General features: G+C 38.8%; 1 protein-coding gene across 4 annotated transcripts in view; it reads right to left on the reverse strand.

The window, feature by feature from the left end:
- The window catches only part of SERAC1 (serine active site containing 1), an 86,216-nt gene that overhangs the window by 26,338 nt on the left and 32,068 nt on the right, over positions 1 to 27,810 (reverse strand). For 3 of the 4 annotated variants that reach the window (XM_019951783.3, XM_033867903.2, XM_073789779.1), the window contains exons 2-8: positions 19,126 to 19,224; positions 16,588 to 16,624; positions 13,879 to 14,015; positions 11,222 to 11,311; positions 9,833 to 9,964; positions 7,983 to 8,104; positions 6,858 to 6,986 (exon numbers count right to left, since the gene is read on the reverse strand). In XM_019951783.3, coding sequence (XP_019807342.2) covers positions 6,858 to 6,986; positions 7,983 to 8,104; positions 9,833 to 9,964; positions 11,222 to 11,311; positions 13,879 to 14,015; positions 16,588 to 16,624; positions 19,126 to 19,216 — 738 coding nt within the window. In that variant the 5' untranslated portion in view covers positions 19,217 to 19,224. Of the gene's footprint in view, positions 1 to 6,857; positions 6,987 to 7,982; positions 8,105 to 9,832; positions 9,965 to 11,221; positions 11,312 to 13,878; positions 14,016 to 16,587; positions 16,625 to 19,125; positions 19,225 to 27,810 lie in introns of those variants that run through there. The other variant, XM_033867904.2, reaches the window with a different exon arrangement.

Consider the following 27,810-nt stretch of genomic DNA (forward strand, 5'->3'; position numbering starts at 1 on the left):
CCAATGCTGAAACTGGAGACAAGCTGACTGATGGGGAGTGTCCAGATGGTAACAAAAACCAAAACAAGACTGAAACCCGGATCCTGACATCAAAGAAGGAGCGATCTTGATAGTTATATCTGGGATAGTAGAAGACCAAGGACCACCCTGGCCTGTCCCCCGACCTCCCACCAGAACTGCAGTCAACAAATTCCCAGGCAGATCTTGGATAGCTACCAAGGCTTTAGATGTGGGAGGAGGTGATAGATGTGGGAGAAGTGCTTTCACTCTCACTGACCCAGTTCTCCCAATGAACAGAAAGAATAAAAGGAGGGAAGGCAAATCACTGCCAGGGTGGGTGGGGCGCAGGGAGGATGGGGAGTTTTGATACTGCTTCTAGCTGTGGTTGTGGGTCCCTTTGTTTTAATATGTGTGAGAGCTAATCTCTGTGTTTCTTCATAAAAAATTACAACCTTAGAGCTCTGCAACTTGTGCAAACTAACGGCGTAAATGACGTTCACTGTAAAGCATGAGTTTGTAACCCAAGTCATCCTTAAGGGTCTGGGTAGATAGAATTCAGGGGAGAGAGGAAGTAAGCTTGGCTGGGAAAAAATTACATCTTTATCTTCCTAACACTTAACTAAAATTTTTCATTGTATTCAATTATAAACACAGACAATAAACCACAGAAACAGCTGCAGTCTGTGTGACTCTCAACAGAAAGCGCAGCTATTTCCCCACCGCATGTCACTTGCTGCAGCTATCTGAAAGGAACATTATGCTCATCGTTCCTTTGCATGCCAAGTGCACATTCTCACACTGGTGACCTAAAATCGACACTGCATCTAACTCTCAAAAGGTTCAGGGTGGAAACAGCAAATGTGTGTAAATAGACATATAAAAATATATCTATAGAAAGAGGGAGAGTAAATGGGGAATGATAAAACAAATGGGATAAAATATGAATAATTGGCAAATCTAGTGAAATGTATTATTGTTGCAATTCTTTAAGTTTGAAATTGAAGTACGTACATTAATTATATTACAAGTTTTTTATTTTGATAACAATATTTCAATATAATTGGTCTCCCATGTAATGCTATGAATTGTATTTTATGCATCTAGAAATGAGTTCATAGACTTTACCAAATCACCAAAGGGATGCAACTTTGGGAGTACAGAGATGAAGAAGCCCTGCTCTAAACCCGATCATAACTGTAGGCTATCTGCCAAAGCCCAGAGGAAGCTCTTCACGTGAGCAGTTTTGTACAGAAGCAGCTCACTCCACTTGAAGGGAGCCTGGGGATTATCACGGGACAGGTTTGTCATAAACTGATCAGATCACTAAAAGCCAGATGGATGCCCCTCCCACTCCTTCATCCCCAACTTACTGGCATATAAAAAAATCCAGAGCCTGACTCAACTGGGGAGGGGGTGGGGAAATAAGAGTAAGTACGATGGAGTTGCTTACTGATCTGATGAGATGGAACCTCAGAATGGAAATTAAACATTTATTTCAATATTAAACTAACTAAAGATGTGCTCCTTCTTTAAACTGCAGGCTGAGGCCATGACTTCTGGGCAGAAAAGAAGTGGCATAGCGTATTCAACCACTCTCCTCTTCACTTAGCAAAAGGTACGGAAACACTGTAGAAGGTGACAGAACACTATCAAAGGCAGAGGGATGGTAACTGAATAGTAATGAGCAGAACATCTTCTGTGCTGAAAATGAGGAACATCAGGCCAGGTACCAGGAGCTCTGGCACGGGAGCGAGGAGAGAAGTGAATGACAGCAGTGGGAGCGGGCAGTGGGTGGGATGCCTTGCAGGAGCAGCTGACGCTCTTTGCAGGGCAGGAGAATCAAGAAGAGCCAGGGACATCTTACTCTCAGAAAACAAAGGTGCTCTCACTGCCACCTTGGGGATGGAATTTAAAAGGATAATGAGGTCAGCCTAAGGAACAGGTTCTGGTGGCCAGGCAGAGGCGCTCCGAGCATCAAAAGGAAAACAATGACTACACTTCACTGGAGCGACTCCAAGACACGGTCAAAAGGAGGAATTATAAAAAGTATACTAGAGAAGTCATATCTACTGATATGTCCCGAATTTTTCATAAACACAGAGATGAGGAAAAGACAAATCATTCTGTTGACTGAAAAAAATGAACAACGTGAGAGTTGTGAGTTACGTTTTATTTGGGGCAAAATGAGGACTATAGCCCAGGGAGACAGCATCTCAGACAGCTTGGAGGAAGTGCTCCAAAGAGGTCAGGGGGAAAGGTCAGTATTGTGTATGATTTTAGAGAAGGGAGGACGTGCTGTCAAGCACACATGTTGCCCGAGGCTTGCTGCTCGTCACGAGGAGCAGTTGTCACCACTAACGATTTTAGTGCTTTTCTAGATACGAGGAGATGCAAGAACCTGGGCTCATAAAATCTTCTCCTGAAAATGTCTAACTATCTGAAGGCCTGTTCTGCCAGTTTTTCCCAGGGCACCGAGCACCTCATTCCCGATCTCTGCCCTGAACTCCTTTCAGGCTGTGTTGATGGTCAGCGGCTGCAGTGGCCAGTGACTTAATCCTTGTAGAGGCAGATGGCGAGTACCAATTTTTAGTTGGCAATTCAACTGGTAAAAGAATGTAAAATACGATTTGTTTTGCTGATAAAATACTTTCTCCTCACTGAGTTGATTAGTTATTATAGTAATAGTGATTATAATTTGTTTTGATTTCTCTTAGAGATATAAGAGGTATTTTACGAAGACAAAAGTCTTGCTGAAATGGTACCACAAGAATAATGGCATTCAGTAGTCACCCTCGGGCGGGCCGGAGTTGGAGTCTGTTTAGGATGCTACGCCTAGGACGCTGCTTTGATTCACTCAGAAGCCCTCTGCTGTGTGTGGGTAGTTGTCTGCCAGGTATTTACATCTAGTCAATGGGAGTAAGAGATGCGGGGAGAGAACACCAACACCTCCATCAGAAGGGGCGCCTTTTCCCATCTGAAGGCAGCCTTATTCCAAAGGAGTGGAGCTTCCCCGTGGAGCACTCAGAGCTCTGATGACACTGCAGACACTGCCTTCCTCACCTAATGCATGGTTTCCTTCAGTTTTCAGACTCCTTGCCACCAAACAAACTTTACACTCTGTAACTGTGCCTAATGGCACCTTCCTGTCAATCTTCTCACCACCCCCAGGGGCAGGCACAGCAGTAAACAAGGGCCAGTCCATGCCTGGATCACAAAAAGTAAAGGGCTCAGACTTAACATGTAATGGGAAGCCATTGGAGGGCTTCAAGCAGGAGTATGACTGGATCTAACTTGTGTTTTTAAAACGTCACCCTGGCTGCTGTGAGGACACAGAACTGGAAAGGTAAACTGGAGGCTAGAGGTTGATGTGGTGTCTGCAGCTCACAGAGGTGATGGAGGATAAGGAAGCTTTCTGGATCCAGCAAGATGGTGAACTTGGCTTCCAGTTGTGGACAAAGAACGTAGCCTGCCATTACAGAAAACAAACAATGCGCCCGCCATCAAGCCTTCAGCCACGGCAGCACCCCCACCTGCTGTGTGCCTGAGGGGAATTCAGGACGGAGGGAAACGTGAAAGATTCTGTGCTCAATACTGGCCCTAGATGGTTAAGGTACATACCTAAGGAATAATTTCAGTGAGCCCAGATTCTTGCATCTTCCCCTACATAAAATCATTAACTTGAGATGTCTGTTCTTTGTGATTAGCAGTAATCTATGATGTTCAACTACGTGGCTTTTTTTCCCAACAAAACTCAATATTTCTGGCTCCTCCCTTACCTCTATGGAGCAGTTCCTCAGAGTTATATGAGACGCTGTTTCCTGGGCTACAGTCCTAAGTAAGGTCCCCTGAATAAAACTTAACTCACAACTTCAGGTTGTGTGTTTTTCTTTAGTTGACATGGTGAGCACCTCCCATGACAAACATGTTTAATAAAATATAACAAAAGCTGGGCTTCCCTGGTGACGCAGTGGTTGAGAGTCCGCCTGCTGATGCAGGGGACACGGGTTTGTGCCCCGGTCCAGGAAGATCCCACATGCCGCGGAGCGGCTGGACCCGTGAGCCATGGCCACTGAGCCTACACGTCTGGAGCCTGTGCTCCGCAACGGGAGAGGCCACAACAGTGAGAGGCCCACGTGCAGCAAAAATAAATAAATAAATAACAAAAGCTACTTTAAAACAAAGTCAAGCGCAGGGACTTCCCTAGTGGTCCAGTGGTAAAGAATCCGCCTTACAATGCAGGGGACACGGCTTCAATCCCTGGTCAGGGAACTAAGATCCCACATGCCGCGGGGCAACTAAGCCCGCGCGCCACAGTTACTGAGCTCGTGTGCCTCAGCCACAGCCCACACGCCACAAACTACAGAGCCCATGCGCCCTGGAGCCTGCATGCCACAACTAGAGAAGAGAAAACCCGCACGCCACGACTACAGAAGAAGCCCACGCACCTCAATGAGAGATCCTGCATGCCTCAACGAAGATCCCGCGTGCCGCAACTAAGACCCGATGCAGCCAAAAATAAATAAAATAAACAATAAATAAATCTTTTAAAAAAATGAAATAAAACAAAATCAAGCTCTAAAGAAAGTAAAAATAAATAAAGGGAAACCCTTGGGTGCTAGAATTGAAAACAGAACATTCAGCAGAAGCGATAAGCACATAGCTGATGATGTAAAATTCCTGCAGGCACCTCAGGATAGGCTTTTAACACTTGTTCAGTGCAGAAGGTGTGGTTTTGAGTCTCACGTTCTATGGGAGCTAGATTTGAGATCCCTATATAAAGGCAGAACCTTGGAAAGATTGCCTCCTTGTCTATAAGAAAGTCTAGAAAAACTCTGCCCAGCAGCCCATGAAAGCAACAAGAAGCCTGTTTCTGCTTGGGGCTTTGAGTGAGAAATCACAGTCCTAAGACTCTGCCATCCATAGATATATCTGAATTTATGCTACCTATGTGCTACAGAAATTCCAAACTAAGGAATCAATATAAAAAACTAGTCCCTAACAGTGAACTCCTAGGGTATCCAAAAGAAGCAAACACAAAAACTGCTCTGTAGAGATAAATTTAGAATCTGAGGTGCTTGGGACTCCCATAGAAAACAATCAATCTGGCTAAAGATAAGCTCACAGTAAAAATGATGAACACATGTTAATCTACAATGTAACATAAGGGGGAGTCTGTGCCACCACAAACAGGAATTAACCCCCAATAAACTGAAATAATAAAAGACTATGAAAGAGACTCTAAAATTATTTCTAAATGAAAGGAAGAAGAGAAAGCAAGATGAACAGGACACTACGAAGAAGAGATGATGGTGGCCAGGAGTAAGTGGCTACAGTGAAGGTGGTGAGACAAAGGGATTCAAGGTATACTTGAAGGAACAGCTCACAGTAACTGCTGATTAGGTGAACCTGGAAGAAAGGAATCCAGAATTCCTAGGCTTTAGCTTAAGCAACTAGGTGGGTGCTCTGCCCTCTACCAAAATGAAAAAGACTAGAGGAGGAAGAGCTTTGCAGAGTGTGGGTGGGTTTGGCATGTAAAGTTGGGATGCCTATTACACATCCAAGTAGAGACGTCAAGAAGGAGGTTGAATATTCAAATCTAGAGCTTAGATGAGAACACAGGGCTAGAGGTATTGAATTTAGGCATCACCAACATAGAGGTAATATTTTAAAGCCTTGTCAATTACTATTCATTCTTCAAGATGCAACTTCAGAGTATGTCCTATGAAGCCTTTTTTTTTTTTTTTTTTTATGTGGCACGCAGGCCTCTCACTGTTGTGGCCTCTCCCGCTGCGGAGCACAGGCTCCGGACACGCAGGCTCAGCGGCCATGGCTCACGGGCCCAGCCACTCCGCGGCGTGTGGGATCTTCCCGGACCGGGGCACGAACCCACGTCCCCTGCATCGGCAGGCAGACTCTCAACCACTGTGCCACCAGGGAAGCCCCCTATGAAGCCTTTTTAAAATGGTCTTTTTTGTTTTTTACATCTTTATTGGAGTATAATTGCTTTACAATGGTGTTGGTTTCTGCTTTATAATAAAGTGAATCAGTTATACATACACATATGTTCCCATATCTCTTCCCTCTTGCGTCTCCCTCCCACCCTCCCTATCCCATCCTTCTAGGTGGTCACAAAGCACCGAGCTGATTTCCCTGTGCCATGCGGCTGCTTCCCACTAGCTATCTGTTTTACGTTTGGTAGTGTATATATGTCCATGCCACTCTCTCACTTTGTCACAGCTTACCCTTCCCCCTCCCCATATCCTCAAGTCCATTCCCTAGTAGGTCTGTGTCTTTATTCCTGTCTTACCCCTAGGTTCTTCATGACATTTTTTTTTCCTTAGATTCCATATATATGTGTTAGCATACGGTATTTGTCTTTCTCTTTCTGACTTACTTCACTCTGTATGACAGACTCTAGGTCCATCCACCTCACTGCAAATAACTCAATTTCGTTTCTTTTTATGGCTGAGTGATATTCCATTGTATATATGCGCCACATCTTCTTTATCCATTCATCCGATGATGGACACTTAGGTTGTTTCCATCTCCTGGCTACTGTAAATAGAGCTGCAATGAACATTTTGGTACATGACTCTTTTTGAATTATGGTTTAAACAGAGTGATGGGCTCTTAGAGTAACCTGTATCTCTCTTACACACTCTGTGACTTTGTTTATTTACCTGTCTCCCCATTATCCTGAACACCTAGCCCATTGTGTGGCACACAACCAGGAATCAGCATGTTTATTCAGTTCATGGATGAATGACTATTCTGAAGTTCTAAGTGCGAGTCCCTGTCACAATATCTTGGAAAAGTGGGCACTCAAAACTATTTACTGAATGAATAAATGAGCTAACCTTCTGAGCAGCTAGACTTTGACTGCTTTCACTCAGAGCCAAAGATGTAAAATACTGGATACACTCATCTAGGTCTGTTTGAGGTAAAGAAGCCAGCAACTGTCTGAGCTCTTCTTCAACGGAAGAATCCTGAAATAAAGGAAAAGAAATTCTTCATAATTAAACTCCACAATTGAGTATAACAAAAAGTACCCAAAGAATAAAGCCAAAACAAAACAGGAGAGGTAAATCAGTGCTTTTAGTCTTGAAAACAGCCACCACCCTGGTAAGCAGAGAATCATTTAATTTTGAATTCTATACTTTCATGTCTGCTAACTCAATCTGAAAGACCTATTGCAAAGCATAGCTCAAGATTTTCACCTCATAGGCTACTTCACATCTTGACTCAAAATGAATTATTACATTCTTTCTAACTAAAGCTGGCTTTTTAATATGCAGAACTTGTTCCTATCTGATTTTTTCTAATAACTAATATCTAGAATAATTTGTTTTTCTATTTTTCAAAAACGCATTGCAAGTTTTCAGATTTTCATTTTCTATAAAAGTCTGAGAAAAGCGCTCAAGGAACATGCTCTAATATCTATATTAGTAGTTAACAATTAATATCCATGTATATTAGTACATTAATATCTATATGTAGTAGTTCTCCAGAGACTGTTTTGCACCCCAGGAAATATTCAGCAATATCTGAGACATTTTTGGTTGTTACAACTCAGGGGTGCTACTGTCATCCAATGAGTAGATGCCAGGGATGCTGCTACAGTGTACAGAACAGCTTCCAACAACAAAGAATTATTTGGCCCAAAATGTCAGTAGTGTTGAGAAAAACTGTTCTATAGCAACCTTAGAACAAAGGACCAATTTATGGATGCTGATATGCTAAGAAGCCACCCTCTGGTGTATAGAGACTCCCAGCTCCACATAGGGGAAAATAATTTAGGAGAAATAGCACCTCCTGTGGAATCAAGAAATCTTGGAATGGAAACTACAATTGCAGGTTTAAACCCTAGTTTACCTGCTTGTGACAAGTAGCCAACAAACTGCTTTTTGAATGGTTATTTTGCACCCAAAGTGAAGATGATATATTAAACATTTTTTACTCACTGGATTATTTTATTTACTTACTTCTTTTAAAGATGGCAAAGGAGGTGGGCAGAGAAAAAAACGAAGATCACTATCTTTGCTTCGTGCCAGACCAATAAGAGTTCTCAGATCACAGGCTTGAGCAATTATCCTATACTGGTAATCTATTGTAAAAGTATATTGCGAGTACCCAAATTAGCTTATGGCTGTTTCAAAGGTTAAATGAACAACTTAACTTTTAAACGACAAGTTTGTAATTCAAAATTTCCCAGTTTTTTTTCTAACTGCAACTGCATTTACAATACCGTAAGCTAAATATCCAACATTTCCATGACTGATCTCATAATTCTCAACCTATATCTAGATATATCACAAACTAACCTTTTTGAGAAAAATAAACCTCAAATGTGAAAACTGATAGGTCAGAACCAATTTAACTTCTCCTTAAAAAAAAAATTCCATCATCCAAAAGCTATTTTGATCACTACTCAAAAAACCTGAGTTCTGTTTAAATCTGTCGTCCCCCGGTACCTACATGGTGCTTTGACATTCCATGAAGCCCATGAATAATCTGAGGTTCCAGACAGTAGTACTTTGTTTTAGCCTTCATGATTTCACCATTCCATTCTTATATATTGCTATAGACTGAATGTTTGTGTCCCTCCCAAATTCATGTGTTGAAACCTAATCCCCAATGTATTTGGAGGTAGCACCTTTGTGAGGTGATTAGGTCAAGATGGTGGAGCCCCCATGACTGGGATTAGTGCTCTTATAAAAGAGACCCCAGAGAGCTCCCTCAGTCCTCACCAGACACAGAATCTGCTGGCACCAGATCTTATATTTCCCAGCTTCCAGTAAACTGTGAGAAATAGATTTCTGTTGTTTATAAGCTACCCGGTCTAAGGTATTTTGTTATAGCATCCCAAATGGACTAAGGACATGTATCAAAAAAAAACTGCAGCCACTGAAGGAGACTTTTTTTAATAATAGCACTATATAACTTGGGTGAGTTCTTCAGAATCAAGTGGGGAACTTTTAAAAAATCTACATGCCAGTGCTCCAACTTTGATTTTTCTGATACAGTAGAAGCCTGAAATGGAGTCCTGGAAGGCAGATTTTGAAACAGATCAGATTTTTATTCTAAGTCTCCACTCGCATTAAATAAGCTTATTTTTACATTACAAATGATTATAAATTATTATAGCCACCACTCAATCAAACTAATTAACTTGTATGAAGACAGAGATCTTATTCTGAGACTAAATTTTTCTTTGAAAGCATTCTTTTTTGTTTACCCATTTTTACAAGATGACTCTACTAACAAAGTGTACTTTAGCCCCTGTACTCAGAGCAGATCTGATCTCTTGCTCATGTACTTTTACTGCAGAACTTGCGATTTTAAATACAACTAAATATTTAAAATCTTCCTTAAAAAACAAATATACACACGCAAATTAGGCACATTTGACCAAGTATTAGTATTAAAGCCAAATAGACTGTCAAAGTGAATGCAAATGTAACTTTGATGCAGTCAGCAATTAAAATATATTTTATTAAATAGGAACCAAAAAAAACACAGACACATTAGGCCATAACTATCAGAATCAAGAGTTTCTCCAATCAAGTAAAAGTTCATTCTGGTAGGAAGTTATACAAATATATCTACCTCAGTTTTGAGGGTGTTCTTACCAAACACAATATGACTACCAGGCCAGCAGGTTTTACACTTTCTCTATCACTAGAGTTTCTTTTAAATTTTTTTGAAAATATTTTTTACATATATTAATATTTCCTGAATTATTTTCCTTCCTTAGTATCTCCTTCCCTTCTCTTTTACATCAGAAATCAAGAGCTAGCTGACGGTGTGCCATGTGTTCAGATGGTTTCATTACCATGCCAGTGACGGGTCTCTGCCATTTCCTGCACAGCCTGCAGTCGCGCTGCTCTGTCATCGGACTTACTTTTCCTCAGGAGCAGCCACACAGCACATTCGTGATCTTCTATGTCAATTGTACTAAAGGTGTCTTTGTTAAAAAAAAAAAAAAAAAGACAATGTGAACAGTTAAAACAACACTTTCATCCTCACGTTTAAGACAGTAATTTATAAATATTTTAAATCTACAATAGGAAAGTTATATCCATCTCCAGGTGTTGATAATGACTGATAGGTTTGTTCTCAGTTCTGTCATATTACTTTGTTTTATTTGTTACATATATTTTGTATGTGCTTTTGTTTTATATATTATGTTGCTTTCACAATGAGATCTTTTTTTTGGCTCCTTTTCCCTAAAAAACTTTTTATTATGAGAAATATCAAGCATATGGGATAGATTAAAAGAATAATTGACATCCAATTGACATTGACATCCACATGCTTACCACAACTAGATTTAATAAATGTTATTATTTTGCCATATTTGCTTAATCTATATGGAAGTGTGTTTTTTTTTGTTTTTTTGTTTTTTTTTTGCCATGCTGCATGGCTTGTGGGATCTTAGTTCCCCAACCAGAGATCGAACCCGGGCCCTCAGCAGTGAAAGCGTGAAGTCCTAACCACTGGACTACCAGGGAATTCCCCAGGATGACTGTGTATTTTTTTCTGAACTATGTGAAAGAAAGGCGCAGAAATAATGACATTCCACCCTTTCATAGTTCAACATGCATCTCCTAAGAATAAGCCTGCATTCTCCTATGTAATCACAATGCCATTTTAACACCCCAAAATACTAACAAAAATCTGCCAAATCATCTAAAATTCATTCCAACTCCATATTCAAATTTTTCCAATTGTCTTCAAAATATCTTTAGAGCTGGTTTTTTATAAAGCAGGATTTGATTAAGTCTCTTTAGTATCTTAATTCTAGAAAGTTTTCCCACCTTTTTTTTTCATGATGCCAACTTTTGAAAGAGCTCAGGTCAGCTCCTTTATAGCTTCACAATGCAGATTTGCCTGGTTGTGAAATCTACATTTTTGATGCAATATTCTCATTATGAAAAAGTGGGAGTGATTTTCTAACAAATTTTAAATTTTGAAATATTCATCAAGAGTCTCAATATTTATTTACAACTATCTCACAAACAACAATGCATCCATAAAGATAGAAGGAAGAAAACAGTCCAAGGCATCAAGCCCTTAAATATAGCCCAACAGAATAATGTTCCTCAATTTTCCATAGGTATAATAAATGTTAGTATAAGAAATGGGAAAAAAATCTCAGGTTGATCATCAAATGACTTTCAGATTACTGATAAGGAGTCTCAGTTAAATATGTGATACTTACCAGCAAATGGACCCCGTAATATCCTGGCTGATGTTGCCAATACTTTTCTTACTGCTTTGTGAAGCTCTTTTCTTGCCTGGTAGGTGATTCCTAAAATGATTACAAATTTAAATAAAACCAGGTAGGTACTCTTAATGCTATGTATGCTCCAATACTTCAAAGAAAAAAATGTATAAACTAAACCCCAATTTTTTCAAAAAGAAAACATAAAACAGCATCTTTCTCTTTTTACTGTCACTATTTAAAGCAACTAAAACCATTATGGGAACACAGAACTCTAGATCCCCCAAAAAACACTGCTTTCCTAGTCAGCGAAAAAGTAAAAACAAATCAAAAGCAAAAACACTAACTAAAACTAACAAAAATCCTCATATACAACATAGGATTAACTACATTCAGGAAAATGTCACTTAAAAATACCACTCTCAAAGTGAAATTTAGAGATACCTTACTAATGAGATTAAGCTTTACTATATAGGTAAATTATATGCTATAAAAATTATCTGTGTAATTGAAATTGTAACACACGATAAAAGCACGTTGAAATAGGAAGGTGAAATAACAATAAACACAAACAGGAGAGAGTGGTGATACATACAGCTGTAGACAGGGGAGCAGCAGAACCTGCCCACTCAGGGAATGTAAAGTGCTCACAGGCATGCTTATTCTGGCTGACAGTGTAGAACAGGCAGCTGTAAATCTAGTGTGATGACTCCCCAAGCTACCCATATCCTGATGAAAAGACACTCCTCTGCCCCAAAATCTCATGTTCACCAAGCAATCATCTGATTACTAATTGGGTTTCCATGTGACCAAAATATGGAGAAGGGGAGTGTTCCGACTAGTAAAGACAGGTTTTCCAGCCTTAACGACAGATTTTTTCCCTCTGTAAATAAGTTGGTATTCATACTTGTGAATCCATCTCATGAGTTTAGTGTGCATGAATAAATGCCTTAGAGCAAAAATACCTCTGAGCTAAGTGACAAAATCATGTTTTTATGCTTGCTAAACTGAGGACAAGCCTCCAAACCGACAGGTCTCATGAAGGTGAGGAACTCCAAGTTTAGATTAAAAAAGCTGGCTAGGGCTTCCCTAATGGCGCAGTGGTTGAGAGTCTGCCTGCCGATGCAGGGGACACGGGTTCGTGCCCCGGTCTGGGAAGATGCCACATGCCGCGCAGCGGCTGGGCCCGTGAGCCATGGCCGCTGGGCCTGCGCGTCTGGAGCCTGTGCTCTGCAATGGGAGAGGCCACAACAGTGAGAGGCCCACGTAATGCAAAAAAAAAAAAAAAGCTGGCTAGTCTTCACCTGACTTAGTTATAGGAGAGCTGCAAATATGGGTTAAATATGAAAGTCCAAAATTTTATCTTCAATTAATTCTTTAGGAACTTGGTTCTCATAGGGTTTGGTGATTCATAGAGTTAGCTGAACCTATTTTATTAATATTGTGCTTTAAATACTCATTTTTTTATTTTTTATAGTTTTTTTCTTCCAGTTTTCCTGAAATACAATTGACATACAGCTCTGCATAACTTTAAGGTAAACAGCGTAATGATTTGACTTACAAACATCATGAAATGATTACCACAACAAGTTTAGTGAACATCTATCATCTCATATGGATACAAAATCAAAGAAAAAGAAAAAAAAGTTTTCCTTGTAATGAGAACTTCTTAGGATTCACTCTCTTAACAACTTTCATATATAACATACAGCAGTGTTAATTACATTTATATTTATTAATGTTATACATGACATCCTTAGTACTTATTTACCTTATAACTGCACGTTTGTACATTTTGACCCCCTTCATCCAATTCCCCTTCCCCCACATGCCCCACCTCTGGTAACCACAAACCCGATCCCTGTTTCCATGAGTTTGTTTGTTTTTGAAGTATAATGACCTACAACACTGTGTTAGTTCCTGGTATACAACACAGTGATTCCATATTTCTATACATTTCAAAATGATCACCATGCTCAGTCCAGTTATTATCTGTTACCATACAAAGGTATTGCATAATTATGGACCACATTCCCCACACTTCATACCCATAATTCATTTATTTTGTAACCAGAAGTCTGTACCTCTTAACCGCCCTCACCTATTTCTCTCCTCCCCTCACCCCACCCCTCTGGCAACCACCTCTTTGTTCTCTGTAGAAACGATTCTGTTTCTGTTTTGTTATGTTTATTCATGTTTTATTTTTAGATTCCACATATAAGTGAAATAATACAGCATTTGTCCTTCTCTGACTTATTTCACTTAGCATAATATCCTCTGGGTTTATCCACGTTGTTGCAAATGGCAAGGTTTCATTCCTTTTTATGGCTGAGTAATATTCCATTGTATATATGTACCACATCCTCTTTACCCATTCATCTACTGATGGGTACTTAGGTTGCTTTCATATCTTGACTATTGTAAATAATGCTGCAGTGAATAGAGGGGTGCATAATCTTTTAGAATTGTCTTTGGATAAATACCCAGGAGTGGCATTGCTGGTTCTATTGTAGTTCTATTTTTAATTTTTTAAGGAATCTCAATACTGTTTTCCATAGTGTTTGTACCAATTTACATTCCTAAATACTCATTTTTAAATTCAATAAGTAGCTTCCATTTTTCATGAAGATGGGATTACTTTACCATAAACTTACCGTGATTTTCTCTTTTATCTAAAGAAACTGTGTGCACATATATATATGACTTCATTTTTTCTTTTTCTACCACTTGAGTATCTAATGTCAAAGACTTCTTCAAGGCCAGAACTTCATATGTAATAAATAAAGAACCTCTTAAAAAGAAACAAAAAATTCATCATAAATGTATGATCTAAATATAACACAGGAGCCACTCTTTTTTTAATTAAGCTTTTTGTAGAACTTTTTCTTTCTTTTTTATTGGGAAACACAACGTATACACAGTAATGTGCATATAACACACATTATACATATATATGTATAAATGTATACACACATTTCAGCTTACAAATAATAATAAATAGCTGCAATACCATACCCAGGCAAAAAAAACATTAACAGTACCTAGAAGCCCACAGCGCATCCCTCTCTGATCCTGACCCACTCTCTCATCTCTATAGCTGACTATTATTCTGGGTCTTATTATAGTAATATCCTTGCTATTCTTTACGGTTCACCACCTAAACATGAACCTTTAAACAACGGGGTTTAGTTTTGTCTATCTGTGAACTTCACAGGAATGAAATCACACTGTATGTATTCTTTAGTTCACCTTCTGTTTGTGAGATTCATCCATGTTGTTACATGTATCTGGAGTTCATGCATTTATATTTTCACATGGTATGTGATTCATCCATTGTATAGCTATACTACAACTTATTTATCCATTCTACCACAGATGGGCAATTTAGGGAATTTCTATCGATAGCTTGAGTCTATTACAAATAATACTGTTACACATTGTATACATCTACACTGTATGCATGTGTATATGTTCCTCTAGGATACATATCTAGAAGTAAAACTGCAGACTTTCTGAAAGTATATATATTGCTCAACTTTACTAGATAGTGCCAAACTGTTTTTTTCCAAAGATTAGCCAATTTGTACTCCTTATCACCAGCATATGAAAATTTCTCCTCTCCTAAGAGTTATACCTAAAATCAAATATTAAAAGTGAAATACAGGGGATGCAGTGGTGTCTCAGTGGTTAAGAATCCACCTGCCAATGCAGGGGACACGGGTTCGAACCCTGGTCTGGGAAGATCCCACATACCACGGGGCAAGTAAGCCCGTGCGCCACAACTACTGAGCCTGCGCTCTAGAGCCCGCGAGCCACAGCTACTGAAGGCTGTGTGCCTAAAGCCCATGCTCCACAACAGGAGAAGCCACTGCAATGAGAAGCCCCGCGCACCACAAGGAAGAGTAGCCCCCGCTCGCCGCAACTAGAGAAAGCCCACGCACAGTAAAGAAGACCCAACGCAGCCAAAAATAAATAAATAAATATTTTTTTTTTAAAAGTGAAATACAGGGAATTCCTGTATTACTGCACTGTAATTCCATGCAGTGGTTAGGACTCCTCACTTTCACTGCCGAGGGCCCGCGTTCAACCCTGTTTGGGGAATTAAAATCCTGTTAGCTGCACGGTGCAGCCAAAAAAAAAAAAGAAAACTGGAAAGAAAAAAAAAAGTGAAATACAATGTTGTGTCTCCTAAAATGAAGGATTTTCCCCTAATCAGATTGACCTACACTAAATCCAGACACAAAGGCTGCACTCTGTCTGGATTCACAACTTAGAAATACACAGTTTTATCAAGTCTTTTTCTGAGCCTCCCACCCTAAAGCAAAAGCAAGTAAAACAGAAAGGCCAGACACTGGCCAGTACCAGAAGAATAGAGAGAAAGCTCTCAAGAATCATCACCTCTCCTGGGGAATCTATCTGAGCAGCCAAAAAGAACAAATCTATTCAGTATTTTTATCATGCTTTCCATGAAAGACAAAACTCTTTTCCAGAAATTGTGATTAATTTTCACTATATTCCTGAATATAACTGTGATATAAACAAAGAAATTGCACTATAGAAAAGAATATACATTTATCTTTTGCCTGGAATGAGTCAAAAGAAAAAATCATCTAAATATGTTTTGTCTTACCTTACAATGTCATGGAGAAATGTACGTATTTGGATAAAATGCCAAATATATTTCCTTTATCATTTTAGCATCTAAGAGTTGATTTTATATTTATACTAATGAAAAAGAATATTATTAACAAAAACACTAGAACAGTATTAGACATAAACTTAACATATATATCCTCCGCCTCCCCAAAAAAAGGAAAGAAAAGAGAATGAAAAATAACGATTTTGGGGAAGACAGTCACTCCAGTCATTAAGCATGTGCCTCTGAAACAGCATGAGATGAGAGTGTCAATCTATTGGTTTTCTCAGTCAATCTCAATTTCCTTTCATAAGAGCTTTATGGCGACTTAAAGGATGTTCAAAAGTAATTCTGACTATAGTTGATTTTTACCTTCTTCACCCTCTTTATAACCTAACACAAGATGTGATTTTAGGTGTGTGAAAGCTAATTAGTGAGTGCCTGCTCTGTACATGCCAAGTGCTTCCCTCAGAGAAACAGTGCCAGATGGGCAGAATCCCCATCGTACACCTCGATCCAAGAGAAAACACTCCTCAGGAGTTAGAGTAACCGGATCAAGACAACACTGAAGTGGTAGAACCAGTGATTAACCAGGGATGAATCCACATGTTTATAGATTCCAAAATCTGTACCCTTTCAGTGCCCCACGCTACTTGTAAATCACTTCCACTGAGATTTCAAACAGTAGTATCATAAAGCCAGTTAATATTTCACAGTTGACACTTACCCTAAAATAAGTGATCCAGTAAACTTTATTATATTTCCTTCAAAAAGAAAGGGGAAAAAAAGTTAATGTGATGAATATCAATTGGAAAAATTGATATCTTTCCGTTAATATAATCATTTACTATAAACACATGGCTTCCTATTCCCAGATACAAAAAATGAACCAATAAGCACTGAGTCCAAAATATAATCTATATTTCATACTAATTCTCCCCTTCCTCCACCTCTTCTTATTCTGCCATCCTCCACACTAAATCAGTAAGAAACCCTCGTTTTGCTGCACTACTGATACTGCCAGGCCTAAAGTGCTTTCACTGAATGCAATGTCCAGGGAGCTAACTGTCCTGACTTTTTTTTAGTTCACAACCAGTTAAATAAAGGAATGGGAAGAATTCTCTATATCACTACCTAAGACTATATTAAGGGATTATGTTTGTGAAGTGGGACACAAAATGATTCTTCCCAAAGAAATTATGTTATAATTGGTGGTTAAGTGCCATATATAGGTAGTCCCATTTAAAATATAGGTTAGGGACTTCCCTGGTGGTCCAGTGGTTAAGACTTCTCCTTCCAATGCAGGGGGTGCGGGTTTGATCCCTATTCAGGGAGCTAAGATCCCACATGCCTCACAGCCAAAAAATCGAAACATAAAACAGAAGCAATATTGTAACAAATTCAATAAAGACTTTAAAAATGGTCCACATCAAAAAAATCTTTAAAAAATATTTAGGTTACTTTCTACAAGTTTATTTATAAATTTTTTGTTTGGAACTTGGAAAAAACTTTTTAATATTAAAAAAAAAAAGTCCTAGTGGCAGACACAGCTAGCTGCCTATTCAATACACATAAGCCCCTTAATTCTTACTAACACAACCTGATTACTACCTAAAGATATTCAAATTTCTTTACTACCTAAAGATATTCGAAGATACCTTATTACTACCTAAAGACTCCTCTGCAGGTAGGGCTGGCTGTGCAACACAGCTGTAGCCAATATATATATATACACATATATAGAGAGACATGTAATACATCTATATAAACATATAGATGGAAGTCTATAGGGAGAGATCCCTCCCCAAATAAAAAGACAAAGCCTCGTAACATGGCTTTTGGTCTTTCTGCCTTCTTGATGTCCTGGGATTCAGCAACAACTTGTGACCATGAGGACAATAAGATAATAGAGCAGGAAGACGAGAGAATTGCTAAACTGTGATTCCTGCCCTAAACTGTCTCCATCTTGACTTCCTGTTATGTAAGAAAAATGAAAACCTTACTAATTTAAGCCATTATAGTCTAGTTTCTGTTATATGTACTGAACACAATGTTAACTAATATTACCCATGATGGTTAGGGACTGCAGGCAGCTCATGAATATCTATGTAACCTATAATTTGTTGGATGTATAGAGGTAGGTAGCCCTTTGTTCAGACCTTCAACTTATGCTGCCAAGAACACACTTCTCCTCCATACTGAGGGATAAGGAACTTTCCTCCATCAACTTCCCTATGCATCAGCCAAGGGAGATGGAAATTCCTCCCTAACTCTAGGACCCAGTGGTTCCAGAACAGGAAAGAGGGCAGTTCCAGAAACTCTGCAGGGATGAGACCGGAAGTTGTGACACACAGAGCTTCTTGACTGTGCAATCCCTCCTGGGACCTTTTTCATTCCAAGATGGCTTCCTGGACTTCCCAGGGAATGGCCAGTTTATTTCCTCCTATACTGCTGCCATCTGTTTCTTCTTACTAGGATGTTTCCTTTTCACTAAGCCCTGGAAACAGAATACAGACTCACAGCCTTTTCTCCTACCCCAAAGTGTATTTACTACTCTTGAGTGTGTTTTGCTAGAAATGATGAGAGAAGAAAAGCTCCCTTCTCTGTCCCACTCCTCTTTTTATTTTTAAAATACAAAATCACAGAATTTTCTAGATGAAAAAGATCTATCCTGAAAACTGATCTTTCTTACCGATCAAAAGGAAGCTCCATGAGGACAGAGACTTCATCTTATTCAATACTGTATCCTCTGGGCCTAGTAATAGTACCTGGCACATAGTAGAATGAATGAAAGATGGCCTAGGCCAATACTCTCATTTTACAAATAAAGATTAGTAATAAGTAATGTAAATAAAGATTTACAAATAAAGACAGTAGATTAGTGCTAGATCCTAAGTTCCTGTAGGGCAAGCAAAACATCTTCCTGGTTCACCACTGAATTCCCAGAACCTAATACATGTGCCTGGCACCATGTTCTACAGAAGCTTAACAAACGGCTGCTGAAAAAGAATGCAGTGACACTTGAGTTTAAAAGGATGAGTATGAATCTGACAGGAAACATAGGGGAGGGAAAAGATTCCCAAGAAAAAGGAGTATGCATGGCTCTGGGCGTACAAATTTGGGGTGAACCTTTAGTACAGAAAAGACATAAACAACTTTGAGATTTATCATGGATTAAATAAGTTTTTGTGGACAACCCCGGAAAGTTAACCACAATTCTATCACTGTTTCTACAAGAAGATATTGTTGTTTAAACTGTACTCACTGACATCTCTCCAATATGTGTTGCTTTTTGGCGGAGGAGTTGAGGTTCCCATTCTTCTGCAACAGATGATGCAATAAGCAGCCAGGGACATTCTGTGTGCTTAGAACAATTATAACACGTTTAATTTAGCATGTAATTAAAAACATTTCTCTTAACTATAAGAACATGTCACAATCACAGTAGACTGCCCACAGAGTTAGATTTTTCAAGACCTGGAAAAAAAGTTTTCAATTAAAGAAAAAAAATTTCTCCCCTAAAAATTTAAAGCAGACTTATTAGAATAGTATTTTGCTAGTACCTCAATGATTATTCTTCAAACTGTGTCCAACTGTGAACAATGATTAGTAGGAAAAAGGAAAAGAGATTATTAATCAGAATATCAATATAGGAATCAAAAAATGTTAATGCCTTCTAAAAATATATATATGCATATAGATAGATATATTTATCTTTAGTGACTGAAGTCCCTACAGAAATGAAAAGCAGCTCTGAATGGAAGATATACTTAGGACCCATAGAAGTGTTTAGCTTTTCTCCAAGGCCTTCAAGAGGGTACCCAACATTGTTTAAAATCTTTGAAATGTAATCGTTACTTGTTGGCATCCTGTCAAAGAAGGAGATGTTGCCCAACTATTTAATCACTATCCTTTTGCTCAACTATTTCATCAACTGAGTAAAGATGATCTAAATATGATGCAATGGTTTCTAGAACAACTCAGTATTCTAGAATCATAGATTGTCTTTGGATGAGACGTTTCTTTCTTTTTTTTTCTTTTGCAATAAGAGAAAAGAAAGAAGATGCCTTGAGGAACTCATGTGAGAAATGGTCTTTGGTTTAATACATTAAAAACTTCTGGCAGCTTTACAGGGATTAAGGGGAAAATTGCTTGGTGTACATGTGTAAGAAAATCTGTTAGCAATAACACAAAATAAAAAGCTTAAACATTTTTTCTTGTAATTCTAGTACCTCAATTGATAACTAAGCAAACTAGTTTAGGCAACAGATAAACTTGTAAAGGTCACTGTTTTAAAGGTCATTGTATCTTATTTTCTCACTGTTTAAAGGGTTTCTGCTACTTCTCTATGAGACACAGGATAATGGTAAAAATGATACAAAGACAGCAACGAAGTAGGTGCTTATAAAACCAAGGCAGAATGCGATGTAAACTAAGAGTTTATGTATAGATTTTCATTTTAGTTACTACATGAAAACTTTTGACTAAAACAAAAATGCAGAGCAAAAATATACTGCTTCCTTCAATCCCAACATCTACTATGAAAGTGGTCAACTATAAAACATTATACGAATATTGTTTACTATTACTTCTCTGGCCTAAAAACCTTCACGGTATTAACTTAAACAAACCACCCGCCAGCAGGTTCCCCTCCCACCAAGTCCTGGATCTGAATGAGTATAGTGGAAATATACTTCCTCATCTTATTTCCCTCTAGATTTCCTCAAATGACATCACTGGCTCTTTCAGCTTTTTCCAGAATAAACTAACTCTAACTCTCTTTCAACTCTCTCAGCGTCTTGACTATTTCCAGCTCACTGCTCTCCAGTCTCAATAAACCATCCATCCTTGCTTTCCGGGGATGAGCATCCATCCCATGGTTGTACTTCCTTCCCCGCCCAGCCTCGACTCCAGGGTGCATCACTGCAACCTCTCTCTCTACCTGCTTCCTCAACATACCAGAGTCCTCCTCCTTCTACTATCCTGCAGCCCCAACCTGAAACATGTGTTTTCTCTGTTCTTACACTTGGACAGCCAAAATTGGAGGCAGGGGGACAAAAGGCAAACTGGGAGTGTGCTCTCAGAATGACTTTGCCTGTCCTTAATCAGTTTTCTTCTCATCCCCATGATGACTACTCAAAATACCCACATAGTCTGCCAAGCGTCCTACCCTGCCTGCATCCTTTTCAAATGATCTTGTCTCTTATTTCACTCAGAAAATTATGACTCTGAACCCCCTCAACTTCTGCCCCCATACCTACAAGCAGGGATTGATCCAGGTATTGAAGGAATCAACATTTATTCAAATAGTAGAGAGAGGGGAGGTTCCTTTAAAAAAAAAAAACACCACAAAACCACAAACATCAAATTAGGTACTAAAATGAAAGTGATTCAGAATGAGAAAAGATATCACAATAAATTACTGGAGTCTTAGAAATTTTGATACCTTTCTTCTGGGATTTCATTAGCTAATTTGTCAGAAATGCTTACATAGAAATACTTCAGGATTACACTCTGGTGTTCCTCCCTCCCTAAGACATTACAACTCCTAGTAACTCCTAGCACTCACAGGGGCCCATGCAAGTAAGGCACCCTCAAGCCTACGCTTCCTAATATCACAGGAAATCTACACTGGCCGACTTGCATATCTTTATCTGCATCGCCTTTTCCAGATTCCAAATGGATTTTTATCTGCACTGTTCTTTCCTGTTTCTGAGGAAAAGGTCTCATCCCTTTTTCAAAGGGAAATGTACCATCTATGTTCTAGATATCATTTTTTCCCTTCCATGTGGACCTTGATTCATTATCTGTCTTTCTCTTCTTAATTTTCACACACTCCCTCTCTATCAGCTCTTTCTACTCCTCGCCCCTAAATACTGGATGTCCAATATGCTCCCATCAAAACACAAAAACAAACAATTGGAAAAAAAAAAGTAAAACCTCAGTCTACCCAAGTGCCCTCCAGCTATTGCCACTTCTCTCACCTCCCTTTCCTAAGATTCTTTCCCCAGTGTGTCTTCCTCCAGCGCTGAAACAGCCCTCCCCAAGGTCACCAGTCAGTGACATCTTTGCTGCTAAATCCGCTTTTCAGTCACCATCTTACTGTCTTTGTCTAAAGCATTTGACTACTCCCTCCTTGTCTCCTCTAGCTACTATGACACCTGGTTTTCTAGTTTGATTCCCCTATTACTGGCTGCTCCATCCCATTACTCATTCAACAAAGAGTTATTCAGTTATTGAGCATCTACCACCTGTCAGTGATGGACACCTGAGATGTGAATAAAGCAGCACAACTCCCTGCTCTTACTGAGCTTACAGTTGTCTCTGCTGCCTCTACCCAGCCCTTAAATATTAGTGTTTCAGTGGGTTCCGCCTGTGCTCTTCTATTTTCCTCATGTTATATTCTCGTGCTAAATAATTTCAGTGTTTTCATCACAAAGCTTTACCTGTAAGCTTTTGATTCCCAAGTCTCTATAACTAACTCAAGTCTCTCTGCTAAGCACATATATTCAACTGCCTAATGCATATTTGCACCTTGAAGCACCACAAACACCTAAAACCCAGGATGTCTAAAGTCAAATCATCATACTCTAGAAATCAAATATCCCAAGACCATTTATTACTAAACCATAGTTTCCCTATTGATTAGAAATGACTTTTCCCTACACCAAGGTCTAATCTACCTAGGGTCCATTTCTGGAGAATTCTGTTCCACTAACATATTTGTCTAACCCTGCATCAATAATATAACACCTTTCTTAATTATTATACCTTTAAAATAAGCCTTGATAGGTTCTAGAGTGAGTACCCCTGCCCCCATTCTTGGCAGGATTATCTTGGCTATTGGGAATTATTTTTTTTGGCAATCTCCTCCATTTTTAATTTTTTTTAATTTTTAAATTTTATTTTACTTATTTTTTTATACAGCATGTCCCCATTAGTTATCCATTTTATACATATTAGTGTTTATATGTCAATCCCAATCTCCCAATTCATCACACCAACACCAACACTCCCCCACCGCTTTGCCCCTTGGTGTCCATACGTTTGTTCTCTACGTCTGTGTCTCAATTTCTGCCCTGCAAACTGGTTCATCTGTACCATTTTTCTAGCTTCCACATATATGCATTAATATACAATAGTTGCTTTTCTCTTTCTGACATACTTCACTCTGTATGACAGTCTCTAGATTCATCCACGTCTCTACAAATGACCCAATTTCATTCCTTTTGATGGTTGAGTACTATTCCATTGTATATATGTACCACATCTTCTTTAACCATTCGTGTGCTGATAGGCATTTAAGTTGCTTCAATGACCTGGTTATTGTAAATAGCACTGCAATGAACATCAGGGTGCATGTGTCTTTTTGAATTGTGGTTTTCTCTGGGTATATGCCCAGTAGTGGGATTGCTGGGTCACATGGTAATTCTATTTTTAGTTTTTGAAGGAACCTCCATACTGTTCTCCATAGTGGCTGTATCCATTTACATTCCCACCAACAGTGCAAGAGGGTTCCCCTTTCTCCACACCATCTCCAGCAGTTATTATGTGTAGATTTTCTGATGATGCCCATTCTAACTGGTGTGAGGTGATACCTCATTGTAGTTTTGATTTGCATTTCTCTAATAATTAGTGATGTTGAGCAGCTTTTCATGTGCTTCTTGGCCATCTGTATGTCTTCTTTGGAGAAATGTCTATTTAAGTCTTCTGTCCATTTTTTGATTGGGTTGTTTGCTTTTTTTAATATTAAGCTGCATTAGCTGTTTATATATTTTAGAGATTAATCCTTTGTCTGTTGACTGGTTTGCAAATATTTTCTCCCATTCTGAGGGTTGTCTTTTCGTCTTGTTTGTAGTTTCCTTTGCTTTGCAAAAGCTTTTAAGTTTCATTAGGTCCCATTTGTTTATTTTTGTTTTTATTTCCATTACTCTAGGAGGTGGATCAAAAAAGATCCTGCTGTGATTTATGTCAAAGAGTGTTCTTCCCATGTTTTCCTCTAAGAATTTTATAGTGTCCGGTCTTACATTTAGGTCTCTAATCCATTTTGAGTGTATTTTTGTGTATGGTGTTAGGGAGAGTTCTAACTTCATTCTTTTTCATGTAGCTGTCCAGTTTTCCCAGCACCACTTATTGAACAGACTGTCTTTTCTCCATCCTATATCCTTGCCTCCTTTGTCATAGATTAGTTGACCATAGGTGTGTGGGTTTATCTCTGGGCTTTCTATCCTGTTCCATTGATCTATATTTCTGTTTCTGTGCCAGTACCATATTGTCTTGATTGATGTAGCTTTGTAGTATAGTATGAAGTCAGGGAGTCTGATTCCTCCAGCTCCGTTTTTTTCCCTCAAGACCGCTTTGGCTATTCAGGGTCTTTTGTGTCGCCATACAAATTTTAAGATTTTTTGTTCTAGCTCTGTAAAAAATGCCATTGGTAATTTGATAGGGATTGCATTCAATCTGTAGATTGCTTTGGGTAGTATAGTCATTTTCACAGTATTGATTATTCCAGTCCAAGTACATGGAATATCTCTCCATCTGTTTGTATCATCTTTAATTTCTTTCAGCAGTGTCTTATAGTTTTCTGCATACAGGTCTTTTATCTCTCTAGGTAGGTTTATTCCTAGGTATTTTATTCTTTTTCTTGCAATGGTAAAAAGAAGTGTTTCCTTAATTTCTCGTTCAGATTTTCCAGCATTAGTGTATAGGAATGCAAGAGACCTGTGCATTAATTTTTTATCCTGCAACTTTACCAAATTCACTGATTAGCTCTAGTAGTTTTCTGGTGGCATCTTTAGGATTCTCTATGTATAAGTATCATGTCATGTGCAAACAGTGACAGTTTTACTTCTTCTTTTCCAATTTGTATTCCTTTTATTTCTTTTTCTTCTCTGATTGCCGTGGCTAGAACTTCCAAAGCTATGTCGAATAACAGTTGTGAGAGTGGACATCCTTGTCTTGTTCCTGATCTGAGAGGAAATGCTTTCAGTTTTTACCATTGAGAATGATGTTTGCTGTGGGTTTGTTTTTTAATTCTTCTAGGTCTCTGTTAAACATTTCTTGCATCTTCTCGATCTTTGCCTCCATTCTTTTTCCGAGGTCCTGGATCATCTTCACTATCATTTTTCTGAATTCTTTTTCTGGAAGGTTGCCTATCTCCACTTCATTTAGTTGTTTTTCTGGGATTTCATCTTGTTCCTTCATCTGGTACATAGCTCTCTGCCTTTTCATCTTATCTATCTTTCTGTGAACGTGGTGTTTGTTCCACAGGCTGCAGGATTGTAGTTCTCCTTGTTTCTGCTGTTTGCCCTCGCTATTGGGTTTTTTATTGGAACTGAATTGAATTTACAGATTAGTTTGGAGAGAACTGTTATCATGTGGGGTGCCTCCATTCATGAAAGGTGTATCTTCAATTCTTCTTTTAGATCTTTTGTAATTTTCTCCACAAAGGTCATGCATGGTTTTTCTTTGTTTCTTCTTTTCATGGAAAATTTCAAATGTATACAAATAGAGACAGAATAATAAACTCAACCCCATCACTCAGCTTCAAAAATTGTCAACACATGGTCAATCTTGTTTCATCTACACCTGCTCTATCCAATAGAACTTCTGCATGATAGACATTTCCTATTTATACACCACTAGTGTGAAAATATGCTAATGTGACTGAGGAACTGAAATTTCAGTCTTTTAAGTTTTAATTAATTTTAATTTAAATACCCACATGGTTAGTGGCTATGGTACTGAACAGTGAAATCTATACTGTAACCCACATTCACTTTCCACCACCATAACACTCAATTATTTTGAAGCAAATCCATAATGTCATGTAATATATAACCTGTAAATACTGTAGAATGTTACTGATGGTTAAAAAAAATTAACCATCATTATGTCCCCCTTGAAAAAAATTCCTTAGCATCATCAAATATCCAACAAATGTTTCAATTATTTCATAAACTTCTGTTATGCATTATTGGCCTGTTAGAATTAGGATCTAAACAAGGTCCACATATTGCATTTGGTTGCTAATGTGCCTCTTTTTTTTTTTTTTGCGGTACGCGGGCCTCTCACTGTTGTGGCCTCTCCCGTTGCGGAGCACAGGCTCCGGAGGTGCAGGCTCAGCGGCCATGGCTCACGGGCCCAGCCGCTCCGCAGCATGTGGGATCTTCCTGGACCAGGGCACGAACCCGTGTCCCCTGCATCGGCAGGCGGACTCTCAACCACTGTGCCACCAGCGAAGTCCAATGTGCCTCTTTTTACAGTCACTTCTTTTTACTTTTATTTAATTTATTTATTTATTTGTTTGTTTGTTTATGGCTGCATTGGGTCTTCGTTGCTGTGCGCAGGCTTTCTCTAGTTGCGGCGAGCTGGTACTACTCTTCCTGTGGTGCGCAGGCTTCTCATTGTGGTGGCTTCTCTTGTTGCAGAGTATGGGCTCTAGGTGCGTGGGCTCAGTAGTTGTGGCTCGTGGCTCTAGAACACAGGCTCAGTAGCTGTGGTGCACGGGTTTAGTTGCTCTGCAGCATGTGGGATCTTGCCGGACCAGGGTTCGAACCCGTGTCCCTTGCATTAGCAGGCAGATTCTTAACCACTGTACTACCAGGGAAGTCCCAGAGTCACTTATTTTTTAAATTACTGTTTAGAGTTTCTTTTTTCTTGAATTAGTCTTGATAATATCTATTTTTCAAGAAAATGGGCATTTAAGTTTTCAAAATCATTAGCATAAAGCTGTTCATGCTATTCCTATGATCTTTTTATCCCAAAATTGCCTACCTTTTTTGTTCCTAGCATTATTTGTGCCTCTTCTTTTTTACTCTTGAGCAGTCTTATAAAAGCTTATTAATAGAAAAAAATCATTTATTAATTTTTATCATCTACTGCTTTTGCTGAGCATCTATTTTATTTTGGGTTTTTTTCTATTTCTGCTCTTCACTATTTTCTTCTTTCTTTGGATTCACTCTGTTCTTTTTGCAACTTCTTCAGTAATACTTAACATATTATGAGCATTTCCTGCTGTTTCATAAATGCATTTAAGACCATAAATTCCCCTCTAAGTTTTGCTTTACTTCAATTTCACAAGTCCTGATACTTCCACTGTGATTTTCTCTAATCCACGGATTAGTTTGTTTTTAGTCTCTAAACATACAAAATTTCTAAAGATTATCTTTTTATTGTGCTATATGACATAGATTCTTTGGAATTATGGAGACTTGCTTTGTTACCTAGTTGCAATCAATATTTATAAATGTATCATATAAACTTACTCTTCGTTATGGGCAAAATTTAGTAAATCCATTATATCAAGCTTGTTAACTATGTTGTATAAAAAGGGATTCAACCCTACCCATTTGGAACCCAGAATGCGGCTGGTTAATAACCAAGTAAAGGTTTTGATTCCTGAAAGCTTAATGGAAGAAGTGTTTAGCTCTTTCCATCAGAACACCCACTATGGGAGGGACGCCACCCTATAATGGATACAAGATTTTATTCAAGGACCTATTATGTCCAGGACTGTTCAAAGGGTTATACAGAAGTACTTGACTTGTGTTAAAAATAACACCAGAAATAGGCCTCCTCCCCCTCATATGGAATTCAGGAGGTGGGGGATGGTGAGGGGGGAAGCCCAGGGAAAGACTGGCAGGTAGATTTCATGGTTATGCCCAAGACTAAAGGAAACTTTCATTATCTACTGGTAATGGTAGACACTTTTACAAGCCGAGTGAAAGCACTCCTGTGTCAGACAGAAAGGGCTTCTGAGGGAATGAAGTCCTTACTTAAAGAAATAATTCCCAGGTTTGGACTCTCCAGCTCAATTCAGAGTGACGACAGATGAGCTTTTGTTGACAGTAGTACACAAGGGGTTTCAGAGCAACCTGGAATAAAATGGAATTCCCAGTCAACTGGGAAAATGGAGAAGAGGAATTATACTTTGAAAGGACTGTAGACA

This window comes from Tursiops truncatus, chromosome 12 (assembly GCF_011762595.2).
Source record: "Tursiops truncatus isolate mTurTru1 chromosome 12, mTurTru1.mat.Y, whole genome shotgun sequence".
Taxonomy (NCBI): domain Eukaryota; kingdom Metazoa; phylum Chordata; class Mammalia; order Artiodactyla; family Delphinidae; genus Tursiops; species Tursiops truncatus.